This window comes from Natrix helvetica (genome assembly GCF_964273705.1).
Source record: "Natrix helvetica genome assembly, chromosome: Z".
In the NCBI taxonomy this organism is placed as follows: domain Eukaryota; kingdom Metazoa; phylum Chordata; class Lepidosauria; order Squamata; family Natricidae; genus Natrix; species Natrix helvetica.
The window spans coordinates 69,619,802-69,647,126 of NC_138554.1; the positions used below are offsets into that span (position 1 = coordinate 69,619,802).

General features: G+C 39.5%; 1 protein-coding gene across 6 annotated transcripts in view; it reads right to left on the bottom strand.

Annotated features, from left to right (window-relative positions):
- Positions 1 to 27,325, bottom strand: part of HECW1 (HECT, C2 and WW domain containing E3 ubiquitin protein ligase 1) — a 236,427-nt gene that overhangs the window by 105,381 nt on the left and 103,721 nt on the right. For all 6 annotated transcript variants that reach the window (XM_081932565.1, XM_081932568.1, XM_081932564.1 and 3 more), the window contains one exon: positions 1,688 to 1,782. In XM_081932565.1, the coding sequence (XP_081788691.1) occupies positions 1,688 to 1,782 (95 nt within the window). The remainder of the gene's footprint in view (positions 1 to 1,687; positions 1,783 to 27,325) is intronic.

A 27,325-nucleotide genomic window follows, 5' to 3' on the forward strand; every position in this document is an offset into this window, starting at 1 on the left:
TGAACACTGTAAGTTTTAAAAAGAGATTGGATAACCATTTGTCTGAAGTGGTGTAAGGTGTCCTGCCTAACCAGGGAGTTGGACGAGAAGACCTCCAATGTCCCTTCCAACTCTGTTATTCTATTCTATTCTAAGAGGAAGGGGAAGAAAGGGGGGATTTGAAAAGTTTAAAAAAGAACAATATGTTTAGCTCAAGGACAAATATATTGTCATCTCACTGCTGAAAAGAAACTGAGGAATTTCAACAACAGCCCAATCAATTCTGTAATCTTGTAAAGCTATCTGTGTGAATCATGAGAAAGATTACATATCAAATATACTTATGGGAATGTTTTTTTGCTTATCATGTGATATACTGTAAACATAGTATACTTGGACTTCAATAAGACATTTGCAAAGTAGACCACAACCTACTACTTGATAAGATTGAAAAATGTGAGTTAGACAACATCACCATTGATGGATTCATAACTCAGTGTGTAGTCTTTAATGGAACTGCATCTACATGGAGGAAAGTTTGCAGTGGAGTATTCAAGGTTCTGCCTTGGGCCCTATACTCTTCAATGTCTTCATAAATGATTTAGATGAGAAGATAAAGGGGAATTGGTTAAATTTGCAAATGACACCAACCTAGGTGGAATATACAACACTTTAGAACATAGGCTCAAGACACAGAAGGCTGTTGACATAGTCTTGAACACAGAACCCGATTCAAAAATGCAATTCAGAGGTGCTAAAAATAAGGTATTACACCTAGGCAAGAAAAAAACTAATGCATAGGTATAGAATAGATAGTACCTGTGTCAATAGCAGTAACTAAGAGATGGATCGAAGAGTCCCACTGGACAGCCATTTAATATGAGTCAGCAGTGTCCTGCACTTGCAAAAAATCCAATACAATCCTAAGCTGCATAAAAAGAGGGGTAGACTCAAGATCACTTGAAGTGCTAGCATCATTCCATACTGCTTTGATAACCTATACTTAGAATATTGTGTCCAGTTCTGGTCATCACAATATAAAAAAGATGTTGAGGTTCTAGAAGGAGTTCAGAGAATAGCACCAAAATGATTAGGGGACTGGAGGCTAAAACATACGAAGAATGATTATAGGAACTGGCTATGTCTTCTCTAACAAAGAGAAGAACGATTGGTGACATGATAGCAATCTTCCAATATCTCAGGGACTGACACAAAGAAAAGATGGTCAACCTATTTTCCAAAGCACCTGAAGGCAAGACAATTGATCAAGGAAAGATCTAACCTAGAACTAAGAAGAGATTTCCTGATAATTAGAACAATTAATCAATGGAATCTCTAGCCTTCAGATGTTGTGAATATTCCATCACTGGAGAATTTCAAAAAGAGACTGAACGGTCATTTGTCTGGAATAGTATAGAACCTCCAAGGTCCCCTCCAACTTTGTTATTTTGTGAAAAGAAATGCAATTATCCTTGACTTTTAGTTTTATTGGTACTTATCAAGCCTAACTTTATAACTGTAGAATACTTTAATACATACTTGTATTAAATTGCAAGAATACACAAAGAGAAGAAAAACTGCCAATGGATTACAGAACATAACAATTCAGCAAGTCCAGATTTAAAGATGAAAACTACTGATACCACTGAATCATAGTCATAAGCAAAAAACAGCATGATCATAATCAAGAAGCCAGCATAAAACTTACAGGAATTGTATTATTCTTCACTGTCACACTGGGAGTTGTTGCACGCAGTGCCCCACTCACTCCATGATAATATTTGAAGCAGATCTTTGTTTCAGCTAAAAAAAAAGTAATAACTTTGAATTATATCTGTTGTGCAGATTCAATCTTAGTACAAGAAAATACATTTTGAGTACATAATTCATGCACTCAAATAATTCTTCAAATTGAATAAAATTTAATGAATCTAATTTAAAAAATATTTTAAAGATAATACAATTACAGGTAATCCTTGACTTATGACCACAATTGAGCCCAAAATTTATGTTGCTAAGTGAATCAGTTGTTAAGTGAATTTTGCCCCATTTTATGACATTTCTTGCCACAGTTGTTAAGAGAATCACTTCAATTTTTAAGTTAGTAACAGGATTGTTAAGTGAATCTGGTTGCCCCATTCACTTTGCTTGTCTGAAGGTTGCAAAAGGTGATCACATGACCCTGGAACACTGCAATCATAAATATGAAGCAGCTGCCCAGCATCCAAATTTTGATCACGTGACCATGGGAGTGCTGCAATGGTCGTAAGTGTGAAAAAGTCATAAGTCATTTTTTCAGTGCTGTTGTAACTTTCAACCGTCACTAAATAACTGTTGTAAGTCAAGGACTTTTGTCTTTTGGTACTCAGGCTAATTTGAGAAGGTATATAAATGGAGATTAAGAACTTAGAGATAATTAGATAAAAATATAGTAAATATTCAAATTTAGGAAATTATTTCTGAAAAAATGGGCCTGACTCCATATTTGTTGTTACTCTTGTTCAGCACAATAGAAATTCTGCTGATTATTGTGTAATTTTGATATTTATGATCATTGCAGCATTACCATAGTCATGTGATCAAATTTCAGACACATGGCAACTGATTTGTTTTTATGATGTATATAGCCTTTGAAAAAGACAGATGTGATTCATACTAACTGATAGAAAATTATTCAGACTTCTGCATTAAGTTTTATGGTGTTTTATAACACCAGGTCTTTTTTTTCAGCATCATTTTCCTTATTTTTCTTTTCAAATTTGCCACATTAACTTACTCCCAAGGCTGTTTAATATGATTACACTTTCTGTTGCTAAGTGAGACATTTGTTAAGTAAATTTTGCCCTGTTTTATAACCTTCTAGCCACAGCTGTTAAATGAATCACTGCAATTGTTAAGAGTAACAAAGGTGATCATATGATTTCAGGACACTGCAACCATCATGCATTTCCTGTCAGCCGCCTTGAGTGTGTAGATGGCAATATAAATTTTCCAATAAATAAAATAAATAAATAAATAGAGTCAGTTGCCAAGATACTGAACTTTAATCACTTGGCTATGGAGATGCTGTAATGATCATAAGTATGAAAAATGTTCATAAGTCACTTTTTTCAATGCTTTTGTAAATTTTGAATGGTCATTAAATGAACAGTTATGAGACAAGGATTACCTGTACTTGCATTATGATGCTTATAGTACACTTCCTTTTGCACTTGTCATGTTTCGTGTTCCATCTGAATTTTCAAAAGGTTACTTTAAATAAATACAAAATGGAAGCATGCAGACTCTAAAGTAAAGCACCCACTTGCTTCATACTCTTTATTATAAGAATACTTTTAGAATAATTTTATTCTAATTTTAATTTTAGAATACAAACCATGTACTACATTTTGATACTTTTTTTGATACTTTTGGTACATATTTTTTTTGACAATAATACATTGAGGTGAAAGTTTTGCTGAAGTACCAGCAATACAGGAAAGGTTTAGAGAGAACTTATATTGAACAATTTCACCAACTTTCATTTTGATTAATGGGCACCATTTTGTAACGAGGTGAATACTGATATGGGCTATCATTTTATGAGAACAAAAAATGAATTTGCTATTCCAAATACTTCAATTAAAAGGCAACCTAATATCCGCCACAAGTAATTCAATTAAAGCACATAAGTGTTTATTATTATTACATATACACAACAATTTAGGAAACTAATGATCAAAGCTAAACTGGTCCTAGATAATGGTAATAGAATTCATAGAGAAGTAGACTTGGGTCTCTTGTGGCAACACAATATCTCCTAACTGGTGACTGATGACAAAATCACCCAAAGTACTTTTTTTTGTCCAAATTTTATTGATTTTAAAAGTTTTACAGGGAAAAAAGGGTTAAAAGGTTATAGAACATTTTGACAGCTACATCGTGCGGGGGGGAGAAGCCCCCCCAGGTCTCGCAACTTTTACAAAAAAAATAAAATAGAAAATTATCAACATTTACATAGATATTAGCAGTTTTAAGTTTAACACAAAATCATCAGTATGTTTCAATCATTTTGCTTTTTAGCACTTCCATAAACGTACATTGTAACAACATTTGCAATAATGTTTCAAATCACTTTTGTGATCTGAGTCTTCTAGTTGTCGCATCCTCCCCCCCCCCCCCCCGTCCACTGGCAGAGCCTCAGCCTCTCCCTCCTTTGTTTCTTGTGTAACATCCCCCATGTCACCTAAGAGAGCACTGTGTTTTTTAGTGAAAGCCTCTGCTTCCACAACTGTGTTAATTCTAATTCTACTGCCCTCCCAAAAAATCAACATGCCTTCTGGTAACAACCACCTAAACCAAACCACATTATTGTATATTTTTTTTGCTAAGAAGGAATATTTCCTTCTCTTATCTCTTACTTTCTTTGGGATCTGTTTAAGAATGGTTATTTCTTTATCCTTATATTTCAATGGTCCTCCCCTTTGAGCTCCTAGAACCTCATCTCTTGTGGTTTTTCTAAGAAATTTAACATGAACTTTCCTTGGAACATTGTGTGTTCTTGCATAGGCTGAATTAATCCTATAGATCAGGTCAATATCCCACCAAAGCTGTTGTTTGTCTCTGTTAATATATTCTGCTAACATTGTGGTCATAATCTCCTTAAGATCTTCATTCTCAACTTCTGACAAGTTTTGGAACCTAAGGAAAAAAGACATCCTTTCAAATTCCATTTTTATCACATGGTTCTCAAATTCTGCATTCCCCCTTTGGATTGTCTTCAGGTCGTCTCTCATCCCAACCGCACCCTCCTCCAGTGCACCTATCCTCTGCTCATTCGGTGTGGTTTGTTGTTGCGTCTCTCTGAGCTGATCATTTAAGTCCTGCAGTTGTTTTTTCATTTTGTCCTGTCCCTTTAAGATGGCTTGAAGCATCTGATGAATGGACAAATCCTTTGAACTCTTTTCAGGGGCTTTAGGTTGTAAAAAAGATCCCAGTTGTGACTGGTGAGCAATGGGGCTGGACGTAGAAGATGACGGGGCCGATGAGGCCTTTCCAGGCGGTAACTTCTTTGGACCCATCATGAAGCTCGGAGATAGTTATTGTTCTATACAGAGAAATGGTATCTGTGGGAAAGCACAGCTGGTAGAGATCATTTAATACAAAACTAGAGCAGATAGGTGGATCAAAATATTCCAAATCCAGGGGAAAAACTTATTTGAAGAGGCTCCTGGAGGTCTCTGGAGTGGAAATTAGTTCAAAGCCATAAAATATTTCAAGGGAGGAGTCTCATGCACAAAGACAAAGAAGAAGGAGGAAGTTGGCCATATTGGCTCAGCCGGTACAGGTGGTCAGGAAACAACAAAATCAAAGTTCCCATGCATAGTTTAGAGAAGAATCATTTCAACCATCCTTTCTCTCGCAGTTGTGGTCAAAAGAAAAAAAAGAAATCCCCCCCCCTTATTTAAGGGAAGTGAAAGTAGATTTTAAACTTTCTCTCTCTCCCTTACAAGGGAGAGATTTTCCAAGTGCCACTTTTCCAAGGGGGGTGGAAATTTCCCCCCCTCCAATTTTAACTCCTCCAAGGGTTGAAACAAAGTCCCCCTCCCAAAAAACTGCAGATCAGTCAATAGAATAATAGACTGTAAAAGACCTGGGGAGACCCCCCCACCTCACCGCACTTCAGCTGTTACATTCAGATTGATCATTTCCTTCCAGGCTGCGTTTGGTGAAGCGTGTGGTGGCATTCCGCGCATTCCCTACACTCTCCAGCTCCTGGGGCAAAGCTGGAGACCCCCCTGCAACCGCCGCCGCTCCAGGGGGTCCCAGCAAGCCGCCCCTACGGCAGGGCGCCCCTCCAAGGCACCCTGTGCTCCCCCTAGGATTCAGGGGAGCCCACCGAAGCAGCGAGAAGGCGGACGCACGCGACCGTCGCCTTCGGCTGCTGGAAGTCGTCTCCACCCAAAGTACTTTTTGATGCAGTGAAAAAGAAATGCAGAATATAAAATTTACGGTGAATCATAATGAAACAATACACAGATCTGTGTACCTGAGGTACATAACTATCAATCAAACATTAGGACAGGAACAGTAGTTCTCAGCTTTGGTTTATTTGTTTACAGTCCAAGGCCAATTATAAAAAATGTATTAAATACTGTGTATTTTATCAACATGATGTTACAAAACGAGCCCAAAATACTTAATTAGTATAAAGAAGGAATAAAAAGTACTTCTATAGTGATATATCTAATGAGAGAAATTTTAATGATACCTTCTTGAAGGTATTTGAAAATGGACTGAATAGAAGAAGAATGTAACTTCAGGATCAAGAGAATAGTTACTTTTTGACATTTGATAATATGAAATCTGTTCAACCACTGAGTGTTCATTTGGCACTTTCAAGTATATGTTATTTGCTTTAAATTTTTGTACCAGAGCATACAAAGGTTTTTGTATAGGGAAAGCTGATTTATCTATCTGTTGTCACTCCAATGATTTAGTGCATTAATTTATGCCAAGGAAAAAGGTCAAGGAGCATCAATTGTTCTGTCTGTCTTTGAATGCTGTCATGTTTCACTTTAAATGCACATGAACTATAAACTCAGGTTTTCATTTACTAATTTTCTTGATGGCATGAAAGGCAGATGGGAGGGAGAGATTGACCAGTTGGTGTTGCAGCAGGATGCTTATGAGATAGCGGAGCTCCATAGTGCACCGCGAAACCCAGCCAATACTGCTACCCAGGAGACCCTATGGGGCCAAAGGCCACCCTGGAAGGATGATGAAGAAAGGAGAGATGCTTTGTAGATCATGAGGAAACAGCAATTTCCTTGTTTAATCCAAAGAAAACCCCCTTGATCAGCAACAGAGACGACAACCATTTTGACAAGACCGAAGCTGCAACAACCAGGACAAGAAGAATATGTGCTGTAGTAGTTTGTGGGCAGAGGATTGAAACCTGGTGGGACAATTTTCAACTTCTATACTAGAGACTTAAACCCAATAAAAGAATTCTTAAGAAAAAAAGACTCTCCAAATCATTAAGAAAGGGGCAATTTAGCACATGGAGAAAGATTATAGACCTTAAAGGGAGACAAACTTTTAATAGAAGACTGTGAAGCTTTAAAATATAGAAAGACAGGACTGGAACTGGTAGTAGCATGAAAAGTGGTTCAATTTGTGGATAATATTGTTTGATTACTGGAAGAATTTGTACAAAGAAAGAGGAACTTTGCTTTTTTATTTTTTACCAATCTTCCTCTTTGACAGTCAGCTGTTTTATTCTTGTTGCATTTAATGCTGGAACTTAGAGCGATGGTGCCACCTACTGGTCAAAGACGATATTATATTAGTATATGGTGGAAATAACCGTGGAACGTAAGAATTATTTGATAATACAAGAATAACAAAGAGGAGAAGAAAGAAAATAGTGAAAGGCAAACAACACCCAGAAGGCCTTTTTATTTTGGTTCTACATCAACTGGAGTTTTGGCTGCCTGGGAGTACTAGGGAGCCATTTGAAGATTTTTAAGGCAAAGTGGATTACAATTAACAAGAAACATCCTTGAGACTGAATATCTGACTTTGTGGATTAAAGGCACTTGGGGAAATTTGGTGAGCCAATTTGGATTATTAAGATCATTTGACAGAACATTTTACGAAGCAAAAGAAAAAAGAAAAATTAAGAAAAATTAATTTAGTGGAATTTGAGGAACAGTTCCAGGACTGTGCAATTTTTACTAATATTGGCATTATTGGTGTTTCTGGGCAATTGGGATATTGAAACTTTGGTGGAATATTGAGTAGTGATTAGCAGTGATTAGTTTATTACATTATCACAGAATGTTACAATAGAGGAAAACAAATGCAGTTTATAAAGAATGTATTAAGGAAGATTTATTAACAAGGAATCATAGGTAGATGATAGAATTGATGCAGAATATAGGTTTGAGACTAGAAAACCCCCCAGCAAATGACAATAAAAAATGATCAAAAAATTCAGAAAATAGAGATCAGAGAGAAATCAGAAATAGCTGAGGAAAGAATAGAGGAGATAAATCCAAAATTGATACAAGTAGACAAAGATATATAGAAGAGATAGCAATAATTTCTAATATGGAACAGATAGAATATCCCGTAAAAATTCAACATATAAAAGAGAATAAAGAAAAGATCTCCTGAAAATGATGGGGAAACTACAAATGGGTACACTAGAGATTCAACAGCAAGAGATAGATGCTGTGGCAGATGAAATGTTTAGGTTAAATAAACATGATAAAATGAGTCACAAAATACCAGAGGAGAAGCATGAAAGATTCACCAAGAAGTTAATAAGAGTTGAAATTCTAAAAAGCGTAAGGGAAATGTTAAAAAAAGGCAGAAGCAACATTAAAAGGTAATAAAGAGCCAGTAATGGAGCCAGAAAAATTGTTGAAACAGGAGATAGAAGAGAAACAGACAAGAAATGCAAATGAACAAGAAATTAACAAGGTAGAAAAAGAAATGAAATACAAAACTCAGTGGGACAATGCTATTGAGATTTATAGAGGCACAGAAAGAGTAGAGAAGAAAAAAGGAAAATGGTATCCAAAAAAGAAATCAGCCAAAAATAAAGAGAGAAACAATGGGAGGTGGAAAAGGAACACTTGAAGGAGAGCCATTCAAACAATCTATTGAAAATAATAGAAAAAATTCAGAAGAGAAGATATAAGACATATAAAAAGAAGACAAAGAGAAAAGAAAATCTAAGAATTGGAGATTAGTAGAATGAAATATAGCTAGTAGAATGAAATGAAATATTTTAAACATGGCAATAGTATATACCTAATTAAGACGTGTGTGAGCTACATTAATACTTTTAAGCGTGCAAAGTAATTTTGTTAAAAGCTTACTATATAAAAATCTGAAATTGAAGACATATGTTGCTTGTAGAAAATAGATGAAAAGGGAATGATAAATTCCCTTTATTTTTAAAGGGAAGAAAAAATGATATTGTTTATGTATATAATAAAAATTAAAAGTTGGAAAATAAGAGAAGAAAAGTAATATGGCAAAAATTGGAAATGGAAATGTAATGTAAAATGAATTATGTATATGTGAAAATATTAAAGGGGAAATCCAGACAACACTTTGTTCATAAAAGAATTTTTAATTATGCAACAAAAAAAATAAGAAACTTTGTTTGATAAAAGGAGTGAGGAAGGGAGCTGTTACTCATGAAACTATATATTTTAGGATTAGAATTATTTATTTCTTAGTACAGCCTATCTCCCCTCCAAATGTATCTTAAATGTAGCTTAAATGTATTTAATTTTATGACTGGTTTTATTGTATTGACTGTACACCGCCCCGAGTCCCTTTTTGGGAGAGGGGCGGTCTAAAAATCTAAGAAATAAATAAAAAATAAAAAATATGCATTTAATAAAAGTTGTTAGTCTGAAAAAAAAGAAGTAAAAAGGGCAAGGGATGATGGATAGATATAGAATATTTTTTTAAGATGCCGATTATTACATGCATTGTTAGAAAAAAGAAATAGAAAATAGAAATTGGGAAAATAGTATTATGTATACTGAAATATAATAGAACATACTATAATTACTATGTATACACAAATGTTAGAAATTGATAGGTTATGATTATGTATATTTAAATAGTACTATCATTATCAGAATTGTGTGTAAAGTATATTGACCCAGACAATATACTGTCCACCAAGCATTTTTGGATGTTGTAAATATAATCTTTATTGTCATTGTACCTAAATACAATGAAATTGTATCATTTAAAAAATTATTTAAAAAAAGAAAAGAAAAGAAAGCCAGGTGGGTAGATCCATTAATTTCAGCCTTTAGAAGAAGGCAATGGCAAACGACTTCTAAAAATACTATCTAGAAAAACTGTGGATTACTTCATATAGCTGCTAGAGATCAGGTCTGACTTAAAAACATTTATTTTCTTCATAGCAATTTCAACACCTCAATTCCCACAGCTTTACTGACTTATAAACCATGATAAAAGGTTGGTGATGTCAAAATAACTGCATCATGCCAAATGTGGCTGAGGTTGATTTTTCAATTTAAAGGAGTTTCCTTATACAACTTTATTTAGAATTGGAATGACAATTCAGTACAGTAGCTTGTTACTTAGTATGTAAATATTCTGTACAAAAAATCTAACCTATTAAATTTTCTGAAAGTAGTATATTGCTGTAAACAGATGGGCACACTAAATATTTAAAGCTTAATAGTGTCTTAGTAGCAGCAATCTGTATTCTAAGTAACAGTAGTATATGAAGTATATAATTCTTCATTTAAAAAAATCAGGAATGGTGAACAAGTTCCTCTGAAAACCAACATGTTTTGATCTTGTTCTGCAATTTACAGCACAGGAAAATATACCCAGTATGAATAAAATATGTCCTAAATATCATCTATAATCCTTAGAAGCAGAGCAGTAGAGAAACTCAAGGGATTTCCAATCAGCTGTTTTCATATAAAAAGCTTTCTTCAAATGCAGAAAATTTGAAACCCACTAAATTACAGTACCATTAACAGTAGCAGACATCATTCTGTGCTCCCCTGCTTTCTTGCTACCCCCTCTTTTAATTACTGCATATTGATTTTACTTTTATTCGCATGTAAGTTATGCACATTTTGAAATAAGGAAGAAAATGTAAATGAGATGAGGGGATACAATAGATAGAGAGGGAATTTGCTTTCTGTATGATACATTTCTGCCATTATAATTAGAGCTTATTGTTAATATAAATTGTTAATTGAGAAATATTAAAAAATGGAAAAGAAAAGGAAAACCTTAGTCAAAGGTTTTGCTCATTTTAAACAGAAATAATAGGTAACTTTTCCCAATGTTAGCAACTACAGAGTTTAGGTTAGCAAAACTGGAATAGAAACAGGATTTATCTACAAATGGGCAAGTTGGAATTAATGAGATTTAGTTTCTTTTCTCTTTTACAAAACAACAACAAAACCCTGTAGTATGTTTGAAAGAGCCTTTAAAACACAATTATCCAAGTCCACAAGAGTACACATGTCTTCTGACAGGCTGGGATGATGTTTGATAATTATATGAAAGTTGTTCGGAATTATAATGTTTAGTGTACAAGAATGAGAAACTATTAAATAAAGGTGGTCCTTGGGTTACAATGGCAATTGGGACCCACTAGAAGTGAAGATGGGTCAATGAGGGTTGGGGGCAGTTCCAATTGAAGTGCTAAAGCAGGGATGTCAAACTCAAGGCTTGCAGACCAGATCTGGCCCAAGGGTTGCTTAGATCTGGCCCATGGGACTCCCTGGAAACAGTGATCGACCGGCCCATGGTGCCTCTGTCAATTAAAATGGACCTCCTCCAGAGCTTAGTTTCCTCTGACAGAGTATTGCAGGAGCATTGCAGCCAAAAATGGAGCTTGTGAGGGCCACATGCGGCCCTCACAAGCCCCCTTTTCACTGGCAGAGGGTTGCAGGAGATCATTCGGTCACCCATTTTCACTGGCAGATTGCAGGAAGCCGTCACAGTTGAAAACAGAACTCAGGGGCCCGTTTTCGCTAGCAGAATGCTCGGGCCACTACAGACAACCCCAACATTAGTGATGTCAAGTTAGCCACACCCACCCTGGTCCCTTAAGGTCAAACACAACCCTGATGCGGCCCTCAATGAAATCGAGTTTGACACCCCTGTGCTAAAGAGATCTTTTGATATTATTACAGATTTTCAAGGACAAAGAAAAATAAGATTTGAATTAGGCAATAGAAGTCCTTCCCTTATCCCCCAATATATCTTCTCCATTAATTATGTTGTTCCAAAGTCTGGCATATGACAATTAGTGCATCCTGGCAGCTATATTGAAAAAAGTAAGAAAAAATATATAAAATGTCATGATGGACAGACGTGATAGGAGGAAGATTGGATTAAATAACCAACAAAAATGTTCAGAGTGTACTATAATGTGTAGTATGAATATAAACAATAAATTAAATTAGTATCGTTATGTATTGTGTGTGTTAAGATTATAAATTGGGTAATTTAATTTGAGAATGGAATTTAATTTGAGAATGGAAAGACAATATTTTTAGACAAGGAGAAAAATAGATGCTTCTGTGAAGTGTACATACTATAGGTAGCATTTTAGGTTTGTTAACTCTATTCAGCATGTTAACTTCTATTAAAGTTTAGATTTTATCAATGATAGTTTTATCTGGTTAATCTTCTATTCCAATATTAAACTGAAACATTCAATAAAATCCTAGTATTATTTCTTGTTTCATATCCAGATTCAAATGCATAACTTTTTTTAATCAAACAAATCACAGGTAGTTAAATGCTTTAATGTGACTGTACTAATTTAGAGCTTGATATTTTATTGATTAGAACATGTTAATCTATTTAGTAGCACTAATTAAAAAGAATCAATCACCTTATAACTTGAGCTAATAAGCCTAATAAATATACAGGCAGGATAGAGGAGAGCTAGGCAAAGAAACAAAAGGAGAGCAGAGCAAGGCCCGTTTTCAATCTAATTGTGAATGCAAATTTGAATATTCAACCGGTTCAGACCGGTTTGGCCGAGTAGGTAGTAATTCATCCTGCCCTGCCCCCAAACAGGTCCTGTCTTGTTTCTTTTACTACTGTGCATGCGCGCATAGCCCGCCTCAAGCGTGTGCCCGCATCAAGCGCGCACACGCTTGAAGCGCATGCATGTGCCCGAAGCACATCCCTGAGTGAATCAGCAGTAGAAGAAGCCAGAACCCACCCCTGGTGGAAATGTTCTGAACAAATACTTTCTAAGATTCAGAAAAGAAACCAAGAACAAAAAATAGTGTTAAAACAAAGGATTACAGTCATATTTGGAAAACACTGATTGCTAATATAAAGGGGGGAAATTCACGATGATCCTTGGTGAGAGAAAGGTTAATCTTTCTCTCCCATTGTTAATGACCACCCTAGGTTCACTTTCTCTAGAATTGAGATAGTGACAATGTTTGGACAAGGAGCCTCTTTGGATCTTCTACTGGATATCTTTAGAGAGAACATGTTAGTCGGCTGCCTGGGGCAGAAGAGCTTTAAAAAATTTCTGCTGGCTGCAATACAGTCCTTTCCATTAAACATAACAGGAAATAGTTGTAACAACAGCAGGGTATTGCCTGATAAGTTTCTCAGCTAAAGAATAGCAGAAGCCTTTGTTCCATCCCCTTGAAAGGGGGAGGAACTAAATTGTTTTATATTACAAGAATCTTTTTTAAGAGAACAGCTGCATTTTTTTCAAACCATATGGCAGATGCATGGATTGTGTCAGATTGTACAGCTCCTGGAGTAAATCAAGAAAGGTTATTTGTAGAACTCTGATTTATTTCTTTGAAAAGGATAGTGCAATCTTGGCATGGTCCTAATCTGTAATCTAGAAATAATAATTAATAAAAAATAAACCCTTTACTTTCACTTGTACCCATTGCTTTATCCATATACTATTAAAACTTGTGTCTTTTTGTTTGTAATCTTCAATAGGGCAAAACTGATCAACAATATTAAATAAAGGTAGCTCAAATGGGCTAAGTTTACAGAATGTTGGAAGCCATGATTCCCATGGGAATGAAATTTGAGAAAGTTGTGGCTGCTTCAATGCCACCATGCCTTCTGAATACACTTCCCGAAAATCCATTGATTATGTGGTACAAGAGAAGATGGGGGAGGGCAAAAGAATGTTGGTCCTTGCCTGAACGTGTCTTTTTTGTAGAATGTAAGGAGGGGTTACACATGGTATAGTCAAAGCCTGATTGGTCCATAGACTGAGGGGATTTTCTTTAATATTCCTCAATTCCCTATTGGCTCCCAGTTTCCTCAAGGTCGAAGGGCGGCACCTGCAAAAACACAAGCAGACCACAGGATCTCCTGGCCCTCCACCTGGCTGACCTTATAGCTAACTAGGGCAGGTTGTAACCCCTCCTTCCATTCTACAGAAAAGACACGTTCAGGTAAGGACCAACATTCTTTTTCCAGTAGAATGGAGGGAGGGATTACACATGGGATGTACCCAAGCTTAGTCCCAGGGTAGAAACTTAGGACCCAGGAGGAGGGACGATCGCTACCTACTGTAGAACCCTGCGTCCAAAGGATGCCTCTACAGAAGCGAACACATCCAGCCAATAGTGCTGGATAAAGGGTGTTGGGGACGACCAGATGGCCGCCCGGCAAATGTCCTTAAATAGAGCCGTGGTGGCCCACGCCGCCATGGTGACGGCGCTCTGAGTGGAGTGGGCCATGATCCCCGAGGGAGGAGTCTGATCAGATGCCTCATAGGCAGCAACAATGGCCTGTCTTAACCACCTACCAATTGTGGCGGAAGATACCCAGGCCCCCAAGGAACCCGGCTGAAATGAAATGGGTCTCAGATCTGCGCACCTCTGACGTACACCTGAGATAGATGCGCAGGGCATGGCGGACATCAAGGCAATGCCATAGATGCTCCCTCTCATGAGAGGGGGAAGGACAAAAATTAGGCAACACGATCTCTTGCACCCTGTGAAAGGGGAATTGACCTCCAGGCGAAGGACTACCCTATCCTGGTGAAATTGACCGAGGTCATCTTTTGATGATAGAGCCCTTAGTTCAGAAATGTGTCTGGCCGATGTAACGGCAACCAGAAATGCTACCTTTAGAGATAAGAACCTGAGAGGACCGTCCGCAACAGTTCAAAGGGGTCCCTGCCAAGGCCCTGGGCACAAGGGGCAAATCCCAAGTGGGAAACCTATGCACTGGGGAGGGCAGAGGTTGAAGATAGGGCTGCCACTTGCTGGCGCAGAGTGTTATGTGAAAGGCCCCCGTCGAGACCTTTCTGAAGGAAATTGAGTATCTGAGCCACCGAAGCCTCAGTTGGACAGATATTGAGTTCACACCATTTGACGAATGCTGACTACGTGGAATTGTAAATTTGGGTGGTCAATGGCCATCTTGAGGCCTTTATGGTTACGATGACTCGGGAGGATAAGTTAGCATTCCTCAGGAGGCGCCGCTCAAGTGCCAGGCAGTCAAGTGGTGCCACTGGGGCTCCAGGTGGATTAGGACACCCTGGCACAAGGAGACCTCCTCCACAGGGGAGATGTGGACATCTGGACAAGGTCCGCAAACCAAGGCCGCCTGGGCCAAGATGGGGCCAGCATGATGATGTGAGCCCTCTTTGCCACTACCTTTCTCAGGGTCCCCAGAATGAGTGGAAGAGGGGGGAAAGCGTAAAGGAGGCCTGGAGACCATCTGCTCCTCCGTGCCTTCCGCATTTCGGGTCTGGAAATGGAAAAAGAGTCTCAGCAATTGAGAATTCGCCGGGGTGGCAAATGTCCACCAGTGGAGTTCCAAACCATAGGCAGATCTTCTGGAATAACTCGGGTTGAAGTTGCCATTCGCCATTGTCAATTATTGCACGACTCAACCAGTCGGCCTGATGGTTGGCTGTGCTCAAGATGTGTTCTGAGACCACTGATGGTAAGTGTCTCTCCGCCCAAGATCCGAACTTCAGAGCATCTAACCAGAGCCTTTGGGAATGAGTACCCCCCCTGACGGTTTATGTGGGCTTTTGTGGCTACATTGTCTATCAGGAGAAGTATGTGACGCCCCACAATCGAGTCTTTGAAGTGTCAGAAAAGACACGTTCAGGTAAGGACCAACATTCTTTTTCCAGTAGAATGGAGGGAGGGATTACACATGGGATGTACCCAAGCTTAGTCCCAGGGTGGAAACTTAGGACCCAGGAGGAGGGACGGGCGCTACCTACTGTAGAACCCTGTGTCCAAAGGATGCCTCTACATAATTGTCAATTATTGCACAACTCAACCAGTCGGCCTGATGGTTGGCTATGCTCGAGATGTGTTCTGAGACTGATGGTAAGTGTCTCTCCGCCCAAGATCCGAACTTCAGAGCCTCTAACCAGAGCCTCTGGGAATGAGTACCCCCCTGACGGTTTATGTGGGCTTTTGTGGCTACATTGTCTATCAGAAGAAGTATGTGACGCCCCACGATCGAGTCTTTGAAGTGTCGGAGGCCAGGCGAGCCTCCTTCAGCTCTAGCCAACTGATGTTGTGGCACAGGTCCAAGGCAGTCCAATGACCTTGCGCCATCTTGGAGTCCATCAAGGCCCCCCAACCAAACAAACTCGCATCCGTAGTTATCGTCACTTGGTCCAGCTCCCAAAACACACAGCCCCGATTCAGGGTGGGGAAGAGCCACCACTTGAGGGATAACCACACGTCCACTGGTAGAAGGACAGATCGCAGGGAGTTGCTCATTTGTCTCTGCTGGAATGGGATGAGAGCCCACTGGAGAGTTCAAAAGTGGAGGCGGGTCCAGGGCACTATCCTTATAGATGACACCATCTTGCTAAGCAACTGGGACAAGGTCAGGATGGAAACTGACCGACTTCTGTCACCCGGTTTGCCAGCTTTTGAAGGCTGACCAATGAGTCTCGAGAAAAGTGAACCACTACGGAGTCTATCACTGCCCTCAGGTGGAGTATCCTCGTGGAAGGAGAGAGGTGACTTTTGGGAAAGTTGACAGAGAATCCCAGGGATTGGAGGGTCTGGATGGTGAGTTGGAGGTCGAGGACTGCCTGAGGAAGAGACTGGGCCTGAACTAACACGTTGTTGAGATAACATTGGAGCTTCACCGGGGCAGATCTCAGGTGAACCATCAATGCTGCCAAGACCTTCATGAAGGTGCAAGGATGCTGAGGCCAGGCTGAAAGGGAGAGCTCAGTACTGGTAATGGAGATCCCTGTGTGAGAAACATAGATATCTGCGATGGGCTGGCAGAATGGGAATGTGGAGGTGGGCCTCCATGAGATCTCCGCGTTTGAGATCTAGAATCACCCTCCAGCCCCCTGAGCTCTTCGGGACCACAAACAGGTTGGAGTAATGACCCAACCCACATTCCGCCCATGGGACTGGTTACACTGCCCGAATGTCCAGCAGATGATCTATGGTGAGATCCATCAGGCGGCGTCTTTCTGGGTCCCAGGACAGAGGAAAGGTGTGGAAAAACATCGGGGGGGGGGGGAGAGGAATTCAAGGAGGCCATTCCTGACTGTGGATCTGACCAGGCATCAGAAGTTATCCGATCTCACTGATCCGTGAATTTCGCCAGGTGACTGCCTATAGGGAGATCCGGATTGGAGTCATTTCCCCTTGCGGAAGGGACGGCCACCACCACCACCCCACACACAAAAGGGCTGCCTGGACTGGCCCTGGTACCTGCTCCTGTCCTGGTAAAAGGGGCATTGATAGTGCCTATTAGATCTATAACGAGGATATCTATGCTATTGTTCTGTCTCGGGTGCCCTGTAAGAGGGCCTACGGTATGGTGTTGGGCAAGAATCTGACTTTTTGGCATTTGAGGGAAGAACCTTTTTTTATCTTTGTTTTCTATGAGGATCGGATCTAGTGCTTCCCCAAAGAGATTGGTGCCCATGTACGGGGCAGCTGCCAGGTTCCATTTAGCTTTGTTATCAATCTGCCAGCTGCATAACCAAAGCAACCGTCTGGAGGTCACTGAGGTGAAAATCACCCTGGAAGCATATTTAATGGAATCCAGAGTTGCATGGCAGAGAACTGAGTTGCAGCTATAATCTTAGTGATGTCCTGCAACAGCCGCTCATCTTGGACCGGGATGCGGTCCTGTAGTTGGTGTAGCCACATAATAGCTATGCAGTTAAAGTAAGAGGCTGTGGCAGCGGATTTAATCGCCCAAGCGGAAGCGTTGAAGTTCTTACATAGTGTAAGTTCCACACGCCTGTCCTCCAGTTTCATTTTGTCAGCTGCATCCATGACACTATAGAGGAGGAAGAGACCAGGCTACAGGTGTATCTATTGCTGGCAGCTGCAGGGCCTGAGCAAAAGCCTGCTCCATGTTGTAGAAGCGACGATTGCAATTCAGATCCGGTTGTTGCCATCCAGCTACTCACGTGCCCTTGGAGCAGAGATGGCCATCATTGGCTCCAACCTGTGCCTGGGCCCTCCGGAGCTGAGGAGAGTAGGTCTTAGTTAGTGACCTGCCAGCCTCAATTAGTGGCCGCGATGCAGGTCCGAGGTGTAGACCACAAGGCGTTCTAAAATGTCTGCCTCCACGTGGCTGGTTAAAATGGCCGCTGGAGGCTCCGATCACGCTGCCAACAGACACTTTGCCTTCTCAAGCCACAGCTCGCGCCGACCAGCTGTAGTTCTTCATCAGAAGCCGGAGGCTCCAACTCGCCCAGGAGCGCTGCAACAAGCTGCGGCTGTGCTCTTTGAAGCCTATGGCTCCAAAGAAGACTCCGATGCTCCGCCGGTGCCACGAAGCCGTAATTAGCCTTTTTAAAGGCACGGCTTGCTTTTCTCACCCCTGGCATGCTTGAATGAGTCCTAACCGGCTCGTAGCCTCCTCTTCACTCCCACATGGCTGCCAGTTGGAGTCCATCACCTCCACTGGCCCGAGGATCGGACAGGGCTCCTCACCTCGTGAGGTAGGAGGGAAAATGTCAGGCAGGCTCTCCTACCTTGCATAGAACACTAACAACAGTCATTGGGGGCAGCATCCAATTAATTTAGAAATTTTAGAGTAGTCAATTATTCAAATTAAAAATTTTAAAGAATTTAACAATATTTCCTATCTAGGAGCCAAAGCAGTGCTTGGACTAAAAGACTGGGAGGAAATTGGAAGCCAATAGGGAATGATGGAATATTAAAGAAAATTCCCTCAGTCTATGGACCAATCAGGCTTTGTCTATACTATGTGTAATCCCTCCCTCCATTCTACTGGAAAATATCTGTCCTACTTTGCTTTGACTCCTGCACCCAATCAATTGGCAGAAAGGCCTGACAGTTGAGTGGTAATCCGCTGCTTTGGAACACAGTCTGAAATCTGAAATCTGTTTACAGCAGTGGACAAAGAGGAAAAGATAACAAAGTGACTCAGATGCTTGCATGGGAGGCAAGCTGGAAGGCACAAGCAGTTAAATGTGAGTTCTTTACCTGGAAAGAAAGGGCCCTTGAGTATACCCAAGAATGGAGACCAGCGATGCAGTTTTCCTAATTGTCCATGGTTCCCTTTATTCCCTCTCCTCTCAGCAAAATAACAGAACGTCAGTTGAGGAGGGGAGGAGTGATTTCTGATGCTTCTTAACAACTTCTGGGAGTGTCAGTGGGAAAAGCAGCAGGAAACCAGAAGTCGCTTCCATTCCCACTGCTTTTATTTCATTTTCTTTCTCTGTTCAGGCAAGGAACTATCTCTGAAAGGGTAACCCAACAAATCCCAGGTTATCCCATTTTATTTAAAAAGCTTACTTTACCCAAGTACCAAATTTATAGTATAATTCTCTACAGAGAAAATAATCCCTTTTGTGCTTGTGCTTATGCTTTTAATGCTTATTTCCTTGTAAATAGTTTACATTTGCAATCCTTGAGTGCAATATCAAACATGTCTAATCAAAAATCACCTGCACTAAGTTCAGTGAAGTTTTCTTCTAGTAACTGTGAGGAATTACAAAAACATTTCAGGATAGAAGTGTCTGCTTAGTCAAGAACAAAAACTAAGCTACAGTGAAACCTTATCTTATCGATTTATACTGAAATTTATGGTATCATGCAAAAGGCATAAATCTCTGTGATGCCATATTTTGTTAGACAACATTGTTTTTGAAACCGAGATTCCCTCCAACCAAGTAGCCTTTTAAAATTACCTTTTCACTTTTTTAAAAAGCACATTCATTTGAAACTGTTTGGGCACTGGAAGGGTGCTTTTTATGAAATGTACTCTTCCTAGTTTGGAGTATGGCACTCGCCACAACTCCAGGAAAGGGATGGGAGAGTTCCTGTTGTTATTTGATAGTTTTTAGTGGCTGCTAGCTGCCCTGCCACAGACATCATCACATCAGACACACTTTATCAGGCTATGCTATAGGGACCAGTGGGGATTTCTGCTCACCTATCTTTTTCCCCATAGTGTAGCAGTGTCGCTATCTATGCTGCTGAATTCTGTGTTCAGATTCATGGTGAATCTGATTCAGTCAGATTCTCCAGGCTTATGGTTTTGGGGGGCCTTCAACCTGTTTTCTCTGGGCTCAAGGTCTGAATGGCACAGGAAGTCATGGTCACCATGGTAGCCAAGGTTCAACTAATTCATAGTCTAACTGATATGATTAGTTGCACATTGGATCTGGTGTATGCCTCAGGGAAAGAGCATCATGATTTGGAATCTGGGAATGTTAACATCAGTCCCTTGCTATGAACAGATAATTCCTTTTTGGCTCTAGAGTTCTCTGCAGCTGCTCCTAAATGCCAGGAGGTGAGGCTTATTGATCCAAGTGCCTGATGTGCCTGATGAACCCAATGTAGTTTCACAGACAGCTTGGACAGTTTTTCTCAAACTCTGGTACATATTTCATTGATACCCTTATCGTGGCTTGGACTGAGTAGACAATGAGGTTGCTGGACTGGATTATGCCATGGCACATTCATAGTGTACCATGGTTTACTGAGCAGCTCTGAGAGACAAAGTGACATAATATGTTAACCAATTTAGTAATAGTAATTAAAAAGTGAAGTGAGACAAAGAATGAAATCAACCTAGCACAGGTAAGAGTCTTTATTGGGATTTACCTTGAAACAATATGGGCAGCCTCTACCCCCTGTAGATAGCTGCCTGGCAATCTGTTTCCTTCTAGATAAGGAGGACCCAGGAGAATTTTTATAGGGTTACTGTGAGGAATATTCACAGCATCTTCTGGGCAAAGCTACTTGACTTCACTCAGTATTGAAACTCCAGCTGGTCAGGAAAGCTAATGTATGGAAACTTAATTCCTTACTTTGTAAGTCTAACTGGAAGCTTTAGCCCAAGTTTCAACAGCTCTTTTCACTTTCAAACTGTAATTTATGACAGCTCATCCAATTAATTCCTAGCCTCACATCTTAAATGTTACTGCTTCATAATATGGTTTCTGTATTTTTCTTTTCCCAGTTATATTTATTAGGTTTTCCTAATTATATTTATTAGGCTTATTAGGTCAAGTAATAAGATAATTGATTCTTTTTAATTAGTGCTACTAAATAGATTAACATATCATGTTCTAATCAATAAAGTATCAAGCTCTAAATCAGTGCAGTCACATTAAGGCATTTAATTACCTGTGATTTGTTTGATTAAAAAAAGTTATGCATTTGAATCTTGATATGAAACAAAAAATACTAGGATTTTATTGAATGTTTCAGTTTAATATTAGAATAGAAGATTAACCAGATAAAACTATCATTGATAAAATTTAAACTTTAATAGAAGTTAACATGCTGAATAGAGTTAACAAACCTAAGATGCTACCTACAGTACAGTGGTGGGATACGATGGGCATATCGGTGCCTGCTGGGAGCACCAGGTACCGTTCCGCTATGGTGTTCTGGAGGGCCCATCCGCCCACCCTCCTTACCTGTATTTGAGCCAATCAGGGCCTTTGTGCATTCACACGGAGCATACAGCGCCTGCGCAATGCTTCGCCGAGCAGCTGGAGTGTTGCGGGCGGTAAGTATGCATGCGCGCACTGCATGCGTGCTGCGCGCGTGCTGCACGTGTGCATGTGGTGGATGCCCGGCCTCATTGCAGTGTACCGGTTGCAACAGGATCCAGAACCCACCACTGCTACAGTATGTACACCTTACAGAAGCATCTATTTTTCTCCTTGTCTAAAAATATTGTTGTCTTTCTATTCTCAAATTAAATTCCATTCTCAAATCAAATTAAATTACCCAATTTATAATCTTAACATACACAGTACATAATGATACTAATTTAATTTGTTATTTATATTCATACTACATATATTATACATTTAACATATATCTTGATCAGCAATAATATACAATTCCAAATGATGATTATTATGCTAATTTGGTTCTATGAAAACACTTTTGTGTCACATAATTATTTGAAAAATTTACTTAATATATTTTATCCTCTTTTTCTGCTTAGGACTACTTAAAACACATACCAAGTCTTACTATAAACACAAAGTATTTCTATCAGTGGTTTATAAAATATATTTACCTTCATCATAACTCAACATAAAATTTCCTTAATTTAAATATAATAATGTTCTATAATTATCTTTAACATTTTCATTAATCTTTTTAGCACTCTTCATGAAGAGTTATTTTATTTTATTTTTCTCATTCAGAATTTCTCTTATTCTTCATTCTACATTGCTTTACTTCTGCTTAAAGATCAGCTTTGATTTATCATTTGCTTTCAACAAATGTCTACATTTATATTTGAAAGCAAACAATATACTGTAAATTGTATAAAGACAGCTAAATCATCAGGAAGCAGAAATTTTGCATTTATGTACAAATACAGAATTAACAAAGAAACGAAATTTCCTGTGTTTTGGCTTACTTATTGTTGCATGTAGAAATCATATAAATTAAATAAAGACTATGCAATCTTATTATAATAAAATATTATCCTCCAACAATTTAAAATTCTTAATTACAGTGACACTAATCACTATTCTGTGATAAATTTTTTGCCTCTTTTCTATTTAGCTTTTAAGCTATTATTCTTTAGCTATTAGAGAGCTAACAATTTATTCAAAAACATTTTCAATGGGAGATAATGGTCATTCTCTGTAGAGTTTGATTCCAATTTCACTAATCTTGATCTATATGTAGCTGTTTTTTAATGTGTTATGTAGTCGATATTTTCTATATCACATATAAATACATAATTGAGTTCATTGATTTTTAACATTTGTTAGAAATATAAGAAAAAAGGCACCATGGAGAAAATGCTAAAACAAATTATGGGAAATAAAGCTACATTAAAACTAAAACAGCACATTTTTTTTCTTTTTTACCAAATTCAGTTTTAGGTTGAAGAAATAATAGAAAAATAATAGAAGTTTCAAAAGAGAAACACACAATCTTTCATCAAAAAGAAAATTTGCTTATATTAGTTCTTAATAACTCTCATACACTCTGGAAAACGGAATACTATACTACATATTCTCTTTAAAATGACATAAACTCAACTGAGCCGTTTTGGCAATGTGAATCTATCACTGAAGACAAATAAGCCCAGAACTATTTTTGAAAAATATTTTTTAAAAAAACACTTTAAAAAAAAGCATTTTCTGAAACTGCAAAAATTGTGTGAAAACTGGAAATTGTTTCAGCTCTTTCAAAATTCAAGATTATGTCAACTGAAAACCAAATTACTGTAGAGATTTATGTACTGGACAACTTTTAAAAATGATCTCAATAAATATTGAGGGATTCTTTAGCAATAAGAGTGCCTTATTAGCAGATATGTATAATAAACATAAATTTGACATACTTCCCGCTCAGGAAACACATCAGGGACAACAAGCAATAGGCCTAAAATGGCTGAAATGGAACTGGTGATTGAGAACCCACATGACCAATAAGACACGATATACATTAGACCAGGTCTCAGCATAATATCAACTGTATTGACAGAAACAAACAACATTGAAATTCTCACTATTTAAACTGTTCTCTGTTACCTCTGTTTATAAGCCTCCAGAAGTAAACTTCATTTCCAACAAACCAGATAAATTTACCAGATAAATGACTGAATACATTTTATAATTAGGAATTTTAATTGTCACAGTGAGGATTGGGGATATAACCAAACCAATAAAGACAGGGCATGACTTGTATCTTGGGCAGATACTAATGCATTTGAACTTGTTCATGAGCTGAAATTGCCATTATCTTTCAACAACGGCAGATGGAGGGGGAATACAACATGGATAACATCTTTGTTAGCAAGACGATCACAGCATAATGCAGGAAAATTGTTGATAAGCCAATTCCACACACTCAGCATAGTTCCATTGTGAGTATGGTACATGCTTTTGTGAAACCCTAGGAAGTTCCTTTTCATAGACATGTTAACTTTAAGAAGGCTAAACGTGAACTTTCACAGCAGCTGGATAAAGATGGGAGGAAGATCTCTCCATACCATAAATAATTAAAGGAATGTATTCATCTTGTGAAAGTAATACAAAGGAGAACCATTCCAAGAGGATGACATACTAGGTATGTTCAGGCTTTACTGGGGATACTAAATCTTTGTTGGATAAATATCAGGCACTTTATAACTAAGAACATTTCTGGGAAGACAGAGTTGAAACTGGCAAAGAGCTGATGCAACTATTAACTGATAATCATATATGAATGTAATAGCAGATCAAGTAGAGAGCCAGCTGCTGAAGAATGGAAAAACACAAGGTAAAAAGATGCAGGAACAAGCCATCCAAACAAAGGAACAAGAGGAGAAAGTATTAAATGCCCCTTTTGTGGTATTTGAGCTGGCGGAAACTATAAAGACTATGAAAATGAATAAAGCAGCAGGTGTTGATGACATAAGAACAGAACAGATGAAGCAGTTTGGTCCCCGTACTCTGGAGTGGCTCCTGCAATTGATAGACAACTGTATAGCCAAATTTAAAATCCTGAAATTGTGGAAGCAGGCTAAAACTGCTGCCTTATTGAAACCTGGCAAAGATCCAGACAATTTGAAAAATTATCAACTGGTATCACTCCTCTGCCATTCTCTGCAAGGCACTGGAATGGATGATTCTCAACCATATTTCAAAATGCATTGATACAAAGATCATAAGAGAGTAAACAGGTTTCAGACTGGGGTAGTCATGTGGTGGTCAAATCTTAAACCTCACGAAACATTGAGGATGATTTCAAAAGAAAGCTAATTACTGGAGTTGCAACACATGACACGATTAACTATAGGATATTGTATTCAAGTTAAATAATATCACTGAAAATAATAAGCTTACCAGGATTTTCTCCAGCACTGGAGATTTAATGTGACTCTCAATAGTAAGAACAGTACTATGGAAGAATGGGCTGCCACAAGGAAGTGCACTGGGTTCAACACTATATAACATGGGTGTCAAACTCAATTTCATTGAGAGCTGCATCAGAATTGTGTTTGATCTTGGAAGTCTGGGGGCGGGTCTAGCCCAGGGGAGTGGTCATGGTGGCCGAGACACGGAATTAATGTGTGTGGGCACCTATGGTGGCCAAGTGCTAAGACAGGACTTCCCTGAGAGCCTCCCTCACTCTCATTATGCAGGTAATTCTCTAGTTATGAATGTAATAGAGTCTGCCAATTACATTTGTAACCCAAGGATTCATTTGATTGAATCATGTTAAATGAATGTGATCACTCCCTGCTTTCCCCAATGCATTTGTTAATCGAATTTGCAGAGGCCTGGTGCTGGAGCAGGCCATTCAAGGCCTCCCCCAATCAACTGAGATACCTCATGCTCACCTGGGGTCCCCACAATTGCTTCCTCCCATCCTGCCCTGCAGGGTCCCTCCAGACTGGGCCTGCTTTGCTAGCACCCCAAATTCCAATTACTCCTCCTCACTCATTTCCTATGGCTTGTTTACTTTTTGAAGATCTCCAGAAGAGGCTGACCCATTGGCAGAGAAGCCAAAGTGCTTTATTCAGATGATGGGAAAGCTGTAAAAATGTTAAATCTAAGGAAAACATTTTCACCAGTTTCTGAATAAAAGGCTTCTGGTGGTAGAAAAGGCCTCCTGCTTCAGGACAGCTTCAGCAGCCAATCAATCAGGAGCTTGCTACCTTTGTCTCATCAGGCTGAACTGCAACTGTAGAATATTGCTATTCAAGTTAAATAGTATCACTGAAAATAATAAGCTTACCAGGATTATTGGAATTGATTGGCTGCTATGCCCCAATTCCTGAAGTTGCTCATTCGAACTAGCCAGTCAGCAGCAAGCAGGAGGCTGCTTGTCATCGGCCAGACTGGGCCTAAACTAAGTCTGCAGACCCTCATGGCAGAGAAGCCAATCTTTTATTTAGATGGGTGTTGAGTACTGAAGTTCCCTGCCATTGACTTACATTGCTAGTTCCTGATTGACTGAGACACGAGCAGCCTGCTGGCGGGAGAATCTAGCTACCTGATTGGCTAAGTGTCTGACAGCTCTAGTATAAAAGAGCTGTCAGCTGTCCTTTGCTTTGCTGTTTGCCTGTTCGAGGTTTGCCTTACATATGAGCTGTTTGTCACTGTTAATAAAGGTTGTGTTAGCTTCAACCTGCCTTGCCTCAGTCCCTGTCTGCCTCGTTCTCCCTACAGAACACTGGCGACGAGGATGGGATCAGGTCTGAGGTAAAGGACAAAAGCTAAGTCACTATTAGAGCTGCCTCAAGTCACCAGGCAATGAGACGTCGCTCAGAGTTGATTCTTTCTGCCCGTCCTTCTCAGGATGGCTACCCTACCGGCATTCATGGCATTCAGCCCGGCCACCGAAACATGGGATGCTTACCTCGAACGGTTTGAGTGCCTCCTGGAGGCAAACGACTTCACTGGTTTGTCTAGATTACCTGCGGGATCGTATTCTGCCCCATACATCCCTACGACCCATCCGCTCGCACAGAGAGGGACTTCTCCAGGTGCCGTCCACCAGACAGTGCCATGGGGCGGCGCCTAGGAGCAGAGCCTTCTCTGTGGCGGGCCCAGCCCTGTGGAATGACCTCCCCCCGGATATTAGGACCACTACTGACCTCCGCTCCTTCCGTGTCAAGCTCAAGACCCACCTTTTCCAAATAGCTGGCCTGGCTCAACCATAACTTCGTATCGCTCCTGATGGGTTTTTTAATTTAGTAATTTTATTTAAGGGGATTTTAAATTGTGTTTTTAATTGTCTTTCACTTATAAGTCAACTCTCCTCCATGCACATATGTATATGTCTCTGTTCTTTTTGTATATATGTTTGTCTTATGTGTATTTTTATTTGTTTTGATTGTACGCCGCCCCGAGTCCTTCGGGAGAGGGTTGCGGCTAATCAAATAAAAATTATTATTAATTATTATTATTATTAGTGGCTGTAAAAGAGGCAATTTCCTCAGCATCTGTGGCCACGAGATGTTCGGCACAGCCAGGGCTTTAGCAGCCCCTCAGTCAGTGCACTCAATGCCCTGGGAGACGCTTTTGGAGAAGTTAAAAAACCATTATTCTCCAACTCCCTCACATATGGCGAGACGCTATGTGTTCCGACAGAGGATCCAGAGAGAAGGGAAATCCGTGACAGACTACATGGCTTCCTAAGCAGGAGAAATGCAGGATAGGGGTCCCCAGCGTGGAATTTTGGGGGTACCTGGTGGACACCAAAGGCATCCACCCTACCCCGTCAAAAATAGAGCCATAAAAAAGGCGCCCACACCCTCGTCTAAGGTAGAGCTTCAGGCTTTTCTGGGGCTTCTTAATTTTTATGTCATATTTTTGCCCCATAAGGCTTCATTGGCAGAGCCTCTGCACAGGCTCCTGGACTCTAAG